At 49.0% G+C, this 16,691-nt stretch overlaps 1 protein-coding gene across 1 annotated transcript; it reads right to left on the bottom strand.

Annotated features, from left to right (window-relative positions):
- Positions 1-324: 324 nt before the first annotated feature.
- Positions 325-15,758, bottom strand: LOC128713669 (histone lysine acetyltransferase CREBBP). The gene is made up of 16 exons (XM_053808535.1): positions 15,698-15,758; positions 14,339-14,595; positions 12,277-14,232; positions 6,855-12,168; positions 6,479-6,768; positions 6,239-6,396; positions 5,390-5,494; positions 4,346-5,291; positions 4,035-4,265; positions 3,699-3,929; positions 3,221-3,618; positions 2,733-3,123; positions 2,188-2,544; positions 1,713-2,000; positions 1,336-1,635; positions 325-1,242 (listed from the first exon to the last, which is right to left on the bottom strand). Exons 1-16 carry the CDS (start codon positions 15,756-15,758, stop codon positions 325-327), a joined length of 12,201 nt encoding a protein of 4,066 aa, XP_053664510.1.
- Positions 15,759-16,691: the final 933 nt, after the last annotated feature.

A 16,691-nucleotide genomic window follows, 5' to 3' on the forward strand; every position in this document is an offset into this window, starting at 1 on the left:
GGTCTGACGAACGAAAATCAAGAAATATTAAAATACATAGCTGATAGCTACAAGTACATACATATCATATACAATCCTTTTCATAATCATAATTCGTCTGTAGCTGTATTATTCATGCTTTTGTTTATATGCTATATCCTATCTTATATACATCTTCTATTCTCCCCCATTTGCCGGCTACATTTCATACATAAAATCGGAACACTTGGGGATACATATTTAGGTACTAAATATTCCGAATCTTAAATTAAATTAATAAAAGAAGAACTAATAATATCAATATAGAACGTTTCTACCCGCTACGTTGATTTTTCCAGAATACTACTACAACTGTTCGACAAATTTGGTCAGCTGGTCCGGCAGGGAAGTTTCGCCAGCGCTCCCGTTACCTCCAGGGCCGATTATTCCGACGCCCTGCGCTAGATCCTGCTGCACTCCACCTGCGTTCCCTACTCCTACCACATTACCTCCTCCTCCACCGACGCCACCAAGACCTCCCACCACACCGACTACACCACCCATACCGCCACCGACTGTCATGGCGTTAACTGGACCACCTACACCGACCACACCCACGCCAACTACGTTACCCCCACCCGTGCCTGGCATGCCAACGTTTCCGACCCCACCGACAACGCCACCGCCACCGCCCCCACCACCAACCATACCCACCACGTTCGATGGCTGGTGCGTAGAGTGCATATGATTATGCAGCACAACATCGCCCGGTTGCACCGGCACAGGCGAATGGGATGGTATGTGATGGGGCGATGGTTGTGCCCGGGGCGATACGGACGGTTGGGCCCGCGGTGACGGTACGGCACGCGGCGATGGTTGCGGCTGCGGGCTACGGATCGGTGGTGGTGATCGTACCGACTGCATTAACTGCTGCTGCATGGCTAGCTGCTGCGGATTCGGTGGCCCCATGATGCCCTGGTTCGGACCCTGGCCTTGCTGCTGCTGCTGCAGCTGCTGGGACAGCACGTTCACACCGACACCGCCCTGTGTTTGGGGATTAGGTTTCATTGCTTGTTGAATGTACTGTTGTTGATCGGGAAACATTCCACCGCCCTGTCCATAACCGCCGCCCATCTGTTGCTGTGGGCGCGGACGCTGGTTGTATGGTGGGGCTGGCGGTATGTTACCACCCGCCATCGCCAACTGTCGGTGAAGCATCAGCTGTTGCTGTTGCTGCTGTTGCTGCGCCTGTTGTTGCTGCTTATACCACAACTGCTGTTGAAGCTGCAATGATCAGAGAAATAGTGAATCGTTGAACGTCTTGCTTCATTGAGCAAACAGAGAAGTACCAAAAATACAAGCGTTTTGCAAACTTACCGGTATTTGCATGGATGGATTATTGCCCGGTTTGCCTCCGCCAGGCATACCTTGTACGCCTTGCATACGGTTCGGTACCATTTGGACAGAAGCGGGTTGATTATTGTACACCATCACCGGTTGTCCAGCTTGCACCTGTTGCACCTGTGAGCCACCGGGATGCATTACACCGTGCTGCTGTTGCTGTTGTGCTTGCTGTTGCTGCGTTTGTTGCTGTTGCTGTTGTTGGACTTGTTGTTGCTGCTGCTGTTGTTGTTGTTGCGGCATGCCTACCTGGTTTTGATTTTGCTGATGTTGAGCCTGTTGCACCATACAAATGGTATATTAATTCACAGTCCTTTCTCCTCTTTAACGATAAGACAAAAAATTTAACGTACCTGTTGACGTTGCTTTATGAAGGCTGCCATAAGCTGCGGATTAGCTTTCAGTATCGAAAGAAGTTGCTGCTGTTGCTCTGGACCAGCGGCCGGATTCTTGAGGGTCGCCATAAGCTGCGCGATTGCTTGCTTCGGTTGCGTGGCCATCTGGGTTTGGCCGGGTTGATTTTGTTGACCACCGGCTTGCTGCTGTTGCGCATTACCCATCATACCGCCCTGCATAGCAATCGGACCCTGCCGTATGCCGGCCATTATTTGAGCACCTCCAACACCTCCGCTCATAATGCCCTGCAGAACAAAACAATTGAAGAAAAAAAACAATAAAATATTTAATTTTTGTACAAGAAGCGTTTGTAACGTTACAAAGAAAATAATAAGGATAACTTTCCGAATAAAATGTCAATTTTTAAAGATGTTTGTCGAGATTTGTCCGTCGGTTTCAAAACTGATTCGGGACAGAAATTAACCAACTTACCGTTTGGAGTGGGTTCTGTGGTTGTTGCTGCTGTGGCTGTTGCATCAACCCGGGTAGCGTGGGGCGCATGCCTGGTCCACCACCATTCGGATAACGCGAGTTCCACTGGTCCATTTGCATTACGTTCTGTCCAATGCCACCAGGGCCACCACCAGGACCGCCCATCGACACACCAACTGCATTCGGTTGCTGCTGCGAATTCGGCATTACACCGACTCCGGACACGTTAACACCAACGCCTGCCGCATTCATATGGCCAGCCGGCATTGCGCGCTGCATCACCGGCGGTACCATCACGGGATTAACTTTACCATAGCCAACATGCGGTGCCTGTTGTCTCGCAGCTTCCTCCTGCACCTGTTGACGTTGTTGACAGAAACGATAAAAAGTTTTGGTAAAGTGACAACATTTGAAACACTCGCACCATGGTGATATGCTCATGCTCATGGAGAAAAATGATCAATATTCTAACAATAAATAATAACTTTAAACTAAAAAATCACATTTTGTTGTACGCTGTCCTATAGCTTATATTCGGCTCATACCTGCTTAACAGCTTGCAGCACATTCGCTGGTGGTGTTTGCGCTCCCGGTTTCATATTCATGCCACCGTGATGAGGACTGCCCATACCACCTATCTGTACCGTATTGGGTACCGCAGACGGACTCATTGCTCCCGCACCAGCATTACCCATTCCACCGCACCCCATACTTGTGACTACACCACCGCTGGCCGGTACACCGATGGCCATCGTGTTGCTTACAGGTCCGGATGGTGCCACCGAACAACCGGCGATAACATTGGACGAACAGACGGCATTGCTTAAGTTGCTTCCGCCACCATTGCTATTCTGTGGTATTTGAGGTGTTGGTGCGCCAAGTCGAGTGGTGTTCATCACTGCCATACGTCGTCGCAAAAGTTGCTGTTGTTGCAATCTACAAATGTATCACACAGTTAGTAAAAGTAATTCGACAACGAATTCATCATAATAAAATCGTTCGTAATGATGTAGGATGCTCTCTCACTACTTACCTTTGTTGCAGCTGCTGCTGCTTCAGCTTGTGCTTGATGTTTGGACAGAAAGGCACCAAACACTTCGCCTCCTGGCAGTGCTTCGCATGATAGCAGCACAGCGCAATAAGCTGTTTGCAGATTGGACAACCACCATGTGTCTTTCGCTTGCAGTGCTTCGTGTGCTGCACCACACGTTTCATCTTCTGACATGACGGTAACCGACAGTTGGCATCGCGACACTGGCAGGCATGCACCAACGATTGGATGCATCGTTGGATCGATTGCTTGCGTGCTTCCTGAGGGTTGGTTTGTTTCACGTCCGACGGTGATGAACCATCGTCCAGATCGAAACCAAGCTTGTCCATCTTGTGCTGATGGCCCACCTTCTCCTTACAGGTAATACAGAGATCAAAATCCTGCACGAAAAACAACAGAAACAATTAATCAATGAAGGATTAAAGTACTAAGAAAAGCGCTATAGCGAAAGGACACTTACGTCACAAACGGTGCAATGATATCGTGTCTCGACGTGGTTCTTGCAGTTGTTACAGGTATAAACAAACTTATCCTGGCCCTGGTTGTGCAATTCGTACAACATACAAAGTGTACTGAACTGTGCCCGGCGCAGTGAAGAAAACTCGTAATGCTTATCCCTTGCCAGCGTCAGGAAGGCATCACGCCCGTCCATCAGATCGCAGTTAATGAGCGGATCTGGGTCTTGGATGGGCTGTGGTAAAAATAAGTAATGGAAAGGGTAAATAAGTACATAAGTGAAACAAGTGTTACGCCACGAATAACATTAAAAAGAGAGTAAAATCTTATGAGAACTTACCGCCAAACTTGCAGCCGACTGCGCTGAATGAAGCCGGATGACGAAAAACACCTCCTTGTGCTTTTCCATGGTGGCAAATATTTTTGCACTGAGATCGTTCCCAATCTGTTCGTTCGTTTTCTTGTTGCTTTTACGCTGGGCTGCTTTCGACTTGTTGGACTTCTTCGCCTTCTTTTGGCCCTTCTTCTTACCGTCGGCTACTGTGTCACTGTCATCGTTCATGGACATGATCTGTAATGCGAACAAATGACCAAAAGTTCAAATAAAAGTAACAACGAGAAAAAAATCTTTGTTTGCTTAGATACACTTACCGCATTTGCTGCAGCTTCTTCAAGCTCTGCCTGTTTGCGCTTTTCTTCCTCTTCCTGATCAAGCTCTTTTATGCTTTCTTCGAGCACATTCGGCCAGAAATCACCCTCAAAGTATGGCAGTTCCGATGCCGACTGCAGCTTGTCCTCCATTGCCTGCTTCAAGATATCCTTGTAGTCTTGAATCGTCCGCTCGACCATGCCCTTATCCAACATCTTTTTGTACCACTCCTGCAGCCGCTTAGGTTTCGGTATGCGCTGCTCCGGCGGATGGCAGTGGAATATGTAGTCGTCACCCTCGGAAGGCGGGCACGCCCAAATGTGTGCCATCGTGTAACCGAGCTGTTTCGCATAATCCATGTACCCGAGCAGTATCTCGTGATACACCGATGTCCGGTACTGGCGCGGTCGGAAGAAATGCACTGAATCGAGGTATGCAATATACACGCGGCGTGTATTCGGTGCCGCACACTCCGACCCGTACTCCTGGACATGCATACCGAAGAAGCAAACGTCAACACCGTCTACCTCCTCGAATGCGAACAGTGCCTTCGCTCGGTACGGAAACTCGGGAAGCATTTCACCGTTTTCCACAAACCGGCTACGCATGCCTGGCTTCACCTCCACCATTTTGTCTGAACTGGAGACAACACGGATGTGCACCTCACCCGCTCCTGCTTCCTTCTTCTTTAGGAAATTGTTCACACGTGTCTCAATGTATGTGCCCAACTTGGAGGTAGGCAAACGTTTCGCATTAAACTTATTGTCTTTGCGCTTCTGACCCTTCTTCTTCAGACAAGCGTCGCAAACAAACCCGCCAGGCCAGATCGTTTCGAGGTAAAGCACACAGATCTGATGCTGCTTCCGTCCACAATCAAGACAATCGACGAACGGTTCTAGCTCGAGGTGATCGTTCTTCATCTCCTTGAATTGATCCTTCTTGATTTGACTGCATTGATAGAAAACAAATTAACAGGGAGAAAGCATAACATAAGAATAAACGCACAGGAAATAATCTCTGGTGGCAGGGCACTGTTGAATACTCACGTTTGCGACTGCATCGGATCATCGCCAAGCGTAACCGTATCGCCCGGTATCTCGTTGAAGCACTTCTGACAGTACGTGTATCTGGTAGATAATGCCCCAAAAGAGCTTTTAGTTTTGGTTGTTTGTTGTTGCAACGTCGAAGTAGAGGCAAATTAATGTGTCGAAGTAGAATAAAGGCAGGATGTGGTATTTTGATAAGGATGGATATGAAGTGAAGATCATGTAATTCCAAATATTGTTGCGATGAAAGGTGGTGAGGATGTAAGAAGCATTTGGTTTTGAATATTCGCGGTGATGCGGTGATGCGGTGGTGGTAGTGGTGGTGATGAGCGAAATATGAAAATATAAAACACATGAACACATACTTAATTTCACTGTACAAACGTACACATTAAGCAATGGTGGTTAAGGGCATGAGACGGTTGGTGACGTGAGAAAGTTTCCAACAATTGTTTCATTGTTTTAGTGAGCAAGTGGGGGACCCGTAATAAAAAAATCTAATATTGGACCTGCAGTTGCGCTGTGCCTGGCTAGTTAAAAGAATTCGTTTGGTAGTACGAAGAAAATGAAATATCACACGACTAGAATACTGATTTGATAACAAATAACTGGGATATCCAGGACGATAATTTTGCCAAACCAAGAAGCGTTTAGGTGTACCATCATTTGTTATTTTAACTAACGCCCTCAGAACGAGAGATTTGGCTAGCGCAATTAATTGATTTTCGGGTTGGAAACATGTACGCTCATTTCTATTCCCATAGCTTCCTCCCTCAATGAGAAAATTTATCAAAACTTTTTTTCTGTTTTACACTACATTAAGCAAAAACTCCACAACACACTACTTACCGGTTTTGATAGCTGTAATACTTTGCATCTCGTGGAATGGTACATAATTGCTTGCCATAACAGCACAACACTTGCGGATTGAATGTATACTTTCGTCCACAACAGTAGCCGAGCGATTGCATCACTGGATCAATTTCCAACTCAAAAACTTCTGATAGCTGTGGGGTCGAATGTAAAAGCAAACAGATTCATTACAATCGTCAACAGATTGCGCCTTTTCCAGATTGGCTTCTGACTTACCTTAGTGCAGTAGCGATACACGCGTGACGTCTTACGGTTGTACAACCAGGCATTATCGAACATGAGCCACACATCATCCACGTACTCGCGGGGATCTTGGTACTGACCAGTTTCGAGCTTCTTTCGGATCGTGCTCAGATCCATCGGCTGGCGCACAATATCAAAATAGTCAGGAATGCCAAGTGAATTTGGATCAACCGGCATACGAAATGGTATCGATTCCGGTTCCTGAGTAACTAGTTTCTCAAGCGTCGGTAACAGCGCTTCCCGCAGTTCCTCCGGTTTGAACGCTGAATAAAAAGAAAAGCCAGGGTTAGGATATGAAGTAAAGACGATTGCCACTAGGGAAGAGTGTACTGGACGTTAGGATACTTACAGCATTTCTTCTTGTTGTCACTCGCGTTCGTCTGGATGGTCGGTTCCGGATAGATACCTGCCTTCAGTTCCGTTTTCATCATCTTTGCCTTTGGACTACCAGAACGGCCCTGGTCCACGTCCCCCTTAAATGTGGACACGTCAAGCTTGTTCTTGCCGCTGCCGCTGCTGCTACCGTCCGAACCGTCCATCAGGTCTGTCTTGATGTCGTGTGCCATCATGCTCATACAGTCGTTGTTAACGTTCTTACCACCAACTTCACCACCGCCCGATGTGTCCATATGGTTGCTGTCCCCTTCGGACTTGATGTCCTCCTCGCGCTTCATCTCAAACTTGCCCTTGTTATTCTTGCTGCCACAACCACCACTACCACCACTTGCACCATCCTTTGCGCTGCTTGGCGGTTCAGGTGAATCTTCTTTGTCACGAGCCATTGCTGCTTCAAGGGCTGCCATCTGAGAACTGAACGATGAAGACGATGTCATGCGACTAGTAGACATTCCCACCGCAGTGGTTGCACCATTCGCGGTGGTATTAGTCACCGACGATCCAACTGATGAAGTGGGAAGCACGTTCGAGGTGGACGCAAGTGTTCCTGCACTGCTCGGAGTTGCGGGTGTAGTTGCAGGAGTAGTGGTAGTCGAGCCACCATTCAGAGAATGTGTAGTAGCGCCACCACCGGTTACCAACGTTCCACCGAGCGTTCCAGGCGGAAGGAGACCAGCACCAACGGGAAGGGAGGAAGATACACCGCTTACACTCGATCCACCAAGTGTTTGGCCGTCACCCAACCCTCCAGCGCCAGCTGATAATGATTCCGAGGACGGAGGACCGCCAGGCGTGAGGAGTAGTGGTACAATGCTGTTGTTTGATGTGTTGTTTCCGGCTGGTGACGGTAGCATGGGACCATTGGAAGTAGCAACAGCTGTTGTGTTGGGACCGATATTTCCACCACTTGCACCTCCCACACCACCGTATGGACTGCTGGCCAGCATGTCACCACTACCAACAAGTCCCGTTCCAGTACCGCTTGCTCCGCCTACCGTACCACTTCCGGCCATCCCGGACAGGAGGGCAATGTTGCGTTGCTGAGCTTGAGATTTGCCACCGCTCATCAGCTTAAAACCACCAGGATTAATCGCGTTCACGAACATGCCACCGGTAGCTCCCGGATTCACCACACCGCCCTGATTCGGTCCCTGCTGCTGTTGACCAGTGTTCGCGTTTACACCACCGAACGCCGACCGCATACTTTGGACCATTGTTTGGCCGGTGAGTGCAGCGGAAAGTTGGCCGAGCTGTTGCTGTTGTGTACCATCGACGCCGCCTCCACTTAGATTTGCACATTTGGCACGCACAATATCATTAAACTGTTGCAGCTGAGACGAGCTGTCCATCATTGAAGGACCATTGAGGAATGACTGTTGCTGTTGGTTCACCACTTGCGGGGATTGTTGTGGCACACCGACCATACCCGGTGCGTGATTGTTGGGTTGCTGCTGGCCAAATGGTGACAGTCCGCCTGGTAGCACGGTCCCACCAGCACCGTGCACTAGGTTCCCGTTCGGGCTAGGACCGGGTTGAGCGACAAACAGTTGCTGCGTCTGGCCGGGTCCACCCTGCTGCTGCTGTTGCGCGTTCACCACCCCAATACGGTTGTTCGGTCCCATTTGCGCTCCTAGATTGTTTTGCGCTTGGTTCATTAGTCCACCTGCACCGTGTCGAGCGGCGGCTTGCATCTGTTGCATCGTGGTTGGATTATTACCAGCAACTCCACTCCCCGAGGCTGGATTCATACCGGCGAGCAGATTTACCTGCTGCTGCTGTTGGTGGTTGTGATTTAGTGGACGCAATATCTGACCAGCGTTGGGCCCACCACCGACTACCTGCCCAGCCGCATTCAACTGTTGTTGCAGTTGCATTTGCTGCTCCTTCCGCTTTTGGCGCTTCTCTTCTAGCTCTTTCTGTATCTTGTAGATTTTTTCCGCTAGTAAGTGATAGTATTCGGAGCGTGAGTTGGCCATCTCGTACATGTCACCCTCGACCTTCTTTGCGTACGCGACCAGATTGTACATACGTTTGTCGAACATGGCGGACGGATCCGGCGAGGGAAAGATGGCCTGCACCAGCTTGTGCACCAGATGGTTACGCAGATCGGGCGTTACCGAATGATGCCAGTCCTTCGTACCCTGTACCGGTACGGCCACCATCGACGCGTTGTTGCCGCCCGCGTTACCACCCGTATTACCACCAGCCGCACCGACTGCGAAATTACTAGCATTTGGGCCACCGCCCGCACTCATTGTGCTGGTGTTGGTCGTGTTCATGATGGGCATCGACTGAGACGTTAGTGTTTGCATGCCGCTTGCGGTGGACGTGCTGCAAACAACACCGGCACTGTTGGTTAAATTACCACCACTTGCTGCCATTTGACTGCTATCACCGGGGCTGAACAACATCTGATTACCACTGTTACCCGTTGCCATTGGAATGATTGAAGGATTTGTTTGGGTTTGCTGCTGGGGCTGTACGCTTCCTTGCTGTTGATTCGTTGCGTTCTGCCCAAGCAATCCACCACAACCAGCGCTGCCATCGTTCTGCTGTTGTAACATACCACCTGCCACCAGTTGGTTCGGTGGCATCATTAAACGCACGGTGTTGCCCTGTTGCTGTTGCTGGTTCGCCATTCCCATACCTCGCATACTATTCATTTGGTTTGCCTGTTGCCCGGTGGCGCCGGACAGATTGCTCTGAAGCGGTGAGGAAGAGGGTCCACATTGCTGCTGCATGTTATTCACTAACTGCTGATTGAACGACGCCCTAGAACCGACCACATCCGCTCCTGACGTGACGTTGCCGGAGTTCTGTTGTAGGAGCACCTGCGTTGTCGAACCGTCTTGTGTAGATTGTTGTGTCGTTTGTTCTACTTGACCGACCGTTTGTGGTAGAAGACTTTTTAAATGTCCTGTTGCTTGTTGATTCGTTAATGGTGATGCTTGCGGAGTTGTTTGTGTGGATGAAAGTAGCTGTTGCTCATGCTGCTGATCCGTACCGTCCGCCGACTGCTGTTTTAATTGCATTTGCTGACTGTCGGACTGTTGCTGAAGCTGTTGAAGCAATAACATGGGTTGCTTTTGCTGCTGCAACATTTGCATCTGCTGTTGTGGTTGTAATTGTTGTTGAAGCTGCTGCTGGAGCTTTTGCTGCTGTTGCTGCAAGTTAAGCTTCGCCTGTTGCTGTACTTGCTGCTGCTGTTGTGGCGAGGATAGGGACGCTTGGGGTGTTTGTGGTGTATGCGGTTTCTGCAGATCCTGTTGTTTTGATTGGTCCATCTGCAGCTGTCGCTGTTGTGGCGACGGTGACTGTTTGTCTTTCTCTTGCTCCTGCAGTTGCGACACTAGCGATACATCCTTCATCTCGTGATCCTGATCTTGCAAAGCCTTTGCTAACGAGGAAGCAGCATCTTGTTCCTCACCGATTCGCTGCTGGCCCGTAGTAGAAGATTTATTCTGTTCCGAGGAACCGGTCGACTGCGACGAGGACGTATCTGGATCTACTTCCATCGCGTCTGCCAGCAGCTCGTTTGACGTCTTATCTTTCTCTAGTTCTTGCACGTCCATCTTCTTTATGCCTTCATCCGACGAATCACTAACAGTTTTGGATGAATCACATGGACCCGTTTCGTCAATCGTCCCTTGGTCGCCCGTTTGTTGCTGCTTTGGTTTTTCGTCTGGCTTTAGCAGTTTGTTGTTGGTGTCTTCCTGTCCATCCGAATATCCACTGGACGACAATGGCAGTGACGATTTCGACAGCCCGTCAGATAATTCATCCGATTTGCTGCTACTACTGGAATCTTTTTGCTGATCATCTTTCCCGCTATCGACCTTCTCCGAGTGATGTTCACTTGAACCGGACGATTGACCGAGCTGATCCAGCAACTGGGATTCTGACTTTTTCTCCGACTGATCCGACCCAACGTCAGTGGACGAGGATTCCCCACCAGGCTGTTTCTTGTCTGTAGCAAGTTTACCCTCAATCCCATCTACCTGCATTTCGTGATCAAGTGATTCGTTGCATGATTTGTCCTGGAGGCTGGATTGATCTTTCGCCTCACCGGATGGGTCTTGTGTTTTGCTTCCTTCAGACAATTCCTTCTTTTCCTGCTGGTCGGCAATACTCTTACCGTCCAATTTGGTTTCCTTCTGCTCCGCTTGTTGTGACGCATCGTCTCCTTTCACCATCTCCAGCTTGTCCTGCTGTTTGTCATGATGCTGCTCCGTACTTTCTTGGGACGCATCCTTTAGTTCCTTCAGCTCTGACTTATCCTGGTCCGACTTTTCACCCTGACTCGTACCATCCGGAGGAACAGTCGGATCACCAATCATTGGCGAACCTTTCAGCTGGCCGTCTTTGTGCTCGGTCTTGTCCAGCTTATCTTGCTGTTTGTCCGACAGCTCTTTCGATCCATCATGATTTGATTGACCGTGTGACGTGCCATCTTTTCCCTCTTGCACTTTCTTCTCTAGTGCATCGTCAGACTGCTTCGTTTTGTCTTGCTGTTGTTGATCGGGATGGTCCAAGTGATCTTTCGATTGTTCGGTTACCTCTCGCTGACCGTCCTTTCCCTCTTGCTCAACGGTCCCACCGGATAACCGCGAATCTTTTTGTAGCTGGTCTGCTTTCTGTTTGCTAATATCCAGCTGTGACTGCAACTGATCTTGCAACAAATGATCACCACTCAGGTCTTGCTTCTTTGTATGATCGTCCGGCTTCATCGTCAATACTGTTGCGGCATCGGTACTACCGTCCGATTGGCTAAGTGCGTTACTTACCTCCGACGTGTCCGTCGGATGCATTGGCGTTAGCGTTTGCTGTTTTTCCGTCAAATCGTTATGTTGATCTTGCTGTACTTCCAGCTGTTGTTCGTTTTTCGCTTGTTCTAAATGCTGTTGCAGCTGATCCTTTTTCTGCTCCATTTGCAGTTTCTGTTGCTGTTGTTGTTGCTGCTGTGGTTGTTGCAGAGCCGATGAAACTGAAGCTGCAACAATTGCTCGCACTGCAGCCGCTTCTGCAGCCGCCTGTTGTGCAATCTTTTTATGCTCCTGTGATGCAGCGAGCTGATTTTGTTGCTGCTGTTGAGGGGATGGTGCATGCGATAGAGACTGAAGCTGGGGTGCGACTTGGGGCTGCAGCTGTGGCTGGGACATTTGGGATAGCTGTGTCTGTTGAAGCTGTTGTTGCGTTACCTGGCGTTGGCCAAACATGGGAGACTTATTATCCTGTTGCTGTTGTTGTTGTTGTTGTTGTTGCTGCTGCTGCTGCTGCTGCTGCTGCTGTTGTTGTTGTTGTTGTTGTTGTTGTTGCTGTTGTTGTTGCTGTTGTTGTTGTTGTTGTTGTTGTTGTTGTTGTTGCTGTTGCTGCTGATGTTGTTGTTGTAATAAAAGCTGTTGTTGCTGTTGCTGTGACAATACTTGTTGCTGTTGTAACTGTGCCTGATGCACCTGCAGCTGTGGTGACTGTTGCTGCATCAGTTGAGGTGATTGTTGCTGGTGCTGCTGTTGCAACTGTTGCTGCTGAGAGTACGATTTCTGTAGCATCTGTTCCTGCTTTTGCTGCATCATGAGTTGCTGTACTTTTTTGTGCTGCTGCAACATGTTGTGCTGAATCTGCTGCGTCGCTTGTAGCTGCACGTGCTTCTGTAGCAACTGTTGCTGTTGCTGATCCTTGTCCGACAGCATCATTTGCGCTTGGGCCGATTTTACCATTTGCTGTTTGTGTTCCATCGACTTCTGTTGGTCCTGCTGTTGCATCAACAACTGTTGTTGCTGCTTTTGCGGTAACTGCATCGCCTCTTGCTGTTGCTGTGCAAGTTGCTGCTGAAGTTGCTGCAACTGCTGATGCTGATCTTGCTGCATCTGTAGTTGTTGCTGAGGTTGCTGCATTTGCTGTTGCTGCTGGGCATGATGCTGCTGCTGTTGGTGAGATTGTTGTAGTTGAGATTGTTGAGGTTGCTGCTGTTGTTGTTGCTGCTGTTGCTGTTGCTGTGAAGCCTGTTGCTGTTTCAATTTGTTAGTATCACGAAGCGGCAAACACACAGGGCAGTCCTGCCGTTGGCAATTTTTCCAATGGTTGATGATCTGTCGCGATGAGGAACAATGCGTCTTGGGACAGTTCTTGCCTAATTGGCAGGATTGCATATGAGTCAGCACCTCCTTCATTGTGCGGCAGTGAGCTAGACTACAGATATTGCCGCTCGGATTTTCCGCCTCGCGACGCTGACATTTGTGCGCGTGCAACAACAGTACAAGTTGCTGCTGGATGAGCTTGCGTTTCTCCGGATCGGCCAACAGTGGATTGCCACCGGGACTGCTGTTCATCGAGTTAGACGTATTACCTCCGCCACCACCACTGCTTGTTGCTGCACCCACCGTCCCGGATGTACCGGATCCCGTACCAGTGCCTCCACCACCGCCAACTGTCCCCGTCGATACGTTCATCGAGTTGATTGCTTGATTTTGCTGCGCTACCCCTGCAGCCGATGCGACCAACGGTCGTATCTGTGGCGCATTTGGACCCGGACCACCATGCTGTTGCTGCTGCAAACTGACCACACCAGCGGGACCCTGTCCCGTCTGCGTCTGTGGTCCAACATTACCGTCACCCCCGAGCATTCCCATCGATGCACCTCCAGCACCGCCACTGGACACCATCGGATTCGGCAGTCGCGTCCCTCCCGGTCCGTTCGGCGGTTGCCGATTGACCAAGACAGGCGATGCAGTACGCACGCCTTGTTGCATAACACCCTGCTGCTGATAGCCGACTACAAACTGACCGCCCGTCGCGTTGCCACCAGCGCCACCTCCACCACCCATCTGGCCCACCATCGGGGTGCCTACTGCGTGTCCCTGCTGCACCAGCTGCCGCAAGCCCGGATTCATATGACCGGTGGTACGCGGCATCAGACCCGGGTTTCCCAACCGAGGCTGTCCACCACCCATTGGTCCGTTTTGTGGAGGCACCAGCTGGTGCATCATCGGGCCACCATTTCCGCTCGCATTGCCTCCGGATTGGTTGGCGTTTGCTTGCCGTATACCGCCACTGTTGAGTTGCACCAGTCCTCCAGCGGACATAACGCCACCGCTCAATCCCATACTGTTCGCCATGACCGGGCCACCGGCACCACCACCGGCACCGCCAACGCCACCGTTTGGACCGATACCGCTGCCCATCCCCAAAATGCCACCGGCACCTCCTGCAGCCATCGCATTCACTACCACGTTGTTGCCCATCGTTTGGTTCATCGAAGACAGCATGCCGGGCGTTTTGACACCGAGCGGTCCCATGCCAAGCATTGTCTGACTCGGCATTGATTTGTTCGTCTGGTGAATGATGGTAAAACGTGAAAACATCAGTAAAACTTCAGTAGCAACAGCATCCCTTTTAACTGACAATAATTCCAAAATTTGCTCTGACAAATGACCTTACCTGTTGCTGCTGTTGCATCATTAGATGGTGCATCTGCTGGTGCTGTTGAAGCTGCTGACGCTGAAGGGCTAGAGACACCTGGGTCAGGTTGGAGCTTCCTCCACCTGGATCGTCCCCATTCATTTGCGACCCCGGACCAGGACCAGGTGGTTTGTTTCCCCCGCTCAGCGAGTCCACCCATGTGTTGTCGCCCATCAGCTCGTCCGGTAGGTGGTTTTCCAGATCGAACATTTGATCGAGTGTGGTTGAGATAACTTCTGGACGAAAATGCCCCGAGCAAGTGTGTAAGGTGATTATAGATGAATGTCACATGTTTGAAAGGATACAGTAAGAGCATTTCCAAAGCATTATTTATGTTTTACTAACAATTTGCTAGGATTATGTAGATAAACGGAGAACATTGAATGTTTTTAAGCAACACATAGATATTGATTTTCCACCATATATCAGCCAAATTAAACTCATACTGTTTTGCGGTAGATAATTGAAAGTAGGAACAAGATATAAATAACTCCTTCCTTTAATAATTGATCATATTTTAAAAGGACATTCTGAACAAATAGAGTCTTTTTTCTCTCGAAACTTTTAATTTGCCCATTGCTTACTTTGTCCTAGCTATTGAATCCATAAGATTTTCATTCTGGTTATATTTCAAAATTTATAATTTGTTTGTGCGTTATTTTTTGTACGTAATTTACCAACAAAAAAAGGTGAAATTCGTAGTACCCCGAAAAACCTTCACATAATGTGGATGATGATAATAATGATGATGATGATGATGACGACGACGATGAATACGTTTCACCGTGTGCGTGTCTGTCTAAAAAAAAAGTGAAGCGCTCAACCGGAATAATGCACTCGACACACACCGCACGTACACAAACGTACGGACGCACGCCCCGTGTACAGGTTTTATGTTGAGCAAAAGCGAGAAGGAATTATTAACGGTGTGCTGCATAGCGACGACTAGTCTCACGTACACAAGCGCAGTGCCGTACACAGGGACGATTTTTTTTCTAGGCAATTTCTAAATAGTCGAAACCGATTCAAGATGAATCACGGATCGACACCCCGGTTGGGCAAAGCTCTATTTGAGGTGGATAACAGCCGCTTCTGCCATATGAAACAAATGACATATAAACACGCTCACACCCAAAATGCTCTCGATCGAAAGAATTAAACGATAGATTAGGAACAATGCAGAATTTGATCATCCTACAACCCTTTAAATTTCTTTAGATCTTAATAATTCTTCCTGAGGGACGAGAGCACTTGTAATGTTTGTTACACTGAACTTGGCAAGTCGAAAAAAAATAATAAAAGACGCTGAAATTGTAAGATTGCATTAGCATCGCTTACCTGAGGATACATCCCGGACTTTCGCCCGTTTCATCGGTGGCTCCTCCATATGATCGGCCATTGTTTATCAGTTTAAGAATTTTGATAGAAGCGAACCGCACAACAAGGAGAGAGAGAAAGGAAGCAGGGGATATCGTTGTTGGTGGTACGAGCAGGAACAAGAAACGAACAAGTTGCAGTAACCCCACACACAGGTTTCCGTTTCTTTCCCTTTGGGCTTCTCCTTTCGTGTACTCTTTCTCTTGTGGCGTTCACTCGTCCGCTGGAGCGCGCGTCTTCACTACTCGAGATACTCCTTTTTATCTTCTATTTTTTAAACTACACGCGTTGTTTTCCTTTTTTTGTCACGGTTGCATATTTTTTCCGTAACTTAGCTGCTTTTCCCACGATTGCACTTGCTTTACGCTAATATTAACTTCATTTGCTGCCGCTTCTCTCTGCTACAAGTGTGGATTGATGCGGCGAAGCTGTTTTTTTCTCCTTTCCTCTTGCTCTCTCTTTCTCGTTCTCTCACTCGGCTATCACGTCTTCTCGGGGTTTCCGTTTAATTACTACTTTTGCTAGTGTTTTCGGATGCGCGTGTTGGCTTTTCCTTCGTATTTGCTGTTTCTCTTGTTTATTGCAGACGGCTGCTGATGTTGTACGGGTTGCTTGATGAAATGATGAGGATGCATGATTGATTTCACGATGCAAAATTCCACGCCTTCACACGCGTACGAGCGCACATACACACACGGCACAATCAAACACTATCTGATGTGTTACAACGCGACGCACACCACGGATATACAGAAACACACACACACTAGTACACGCGCGCACGCAGAGAGCGAGATGGTTGGTGTGCTACACAGCGAGAGGGGGCAGAGAGAGAGCGAGACGGAACGCGCGTGCACAACGTATCACACACACACACACAAGATTATTGACGATATAATATCTCCACCACACGCATACACACAAGACCGCGCGCGCGCGCGCTCTCCGCGCACAC

Source organism: Anopheles marshallii, chromosome X (genome assembly GCF_943734725.1).
Source record: "Anopheles marshallii chromosome X, idAnoMarsDA_429_01, whole genome shotgun sequence".
Taxonomy (NCBI): Eukaryota; Metazoa; Arthropoda; class Insecta; order Diptera; family Culicidae; genus Anopheles; species Anopheles marshallii.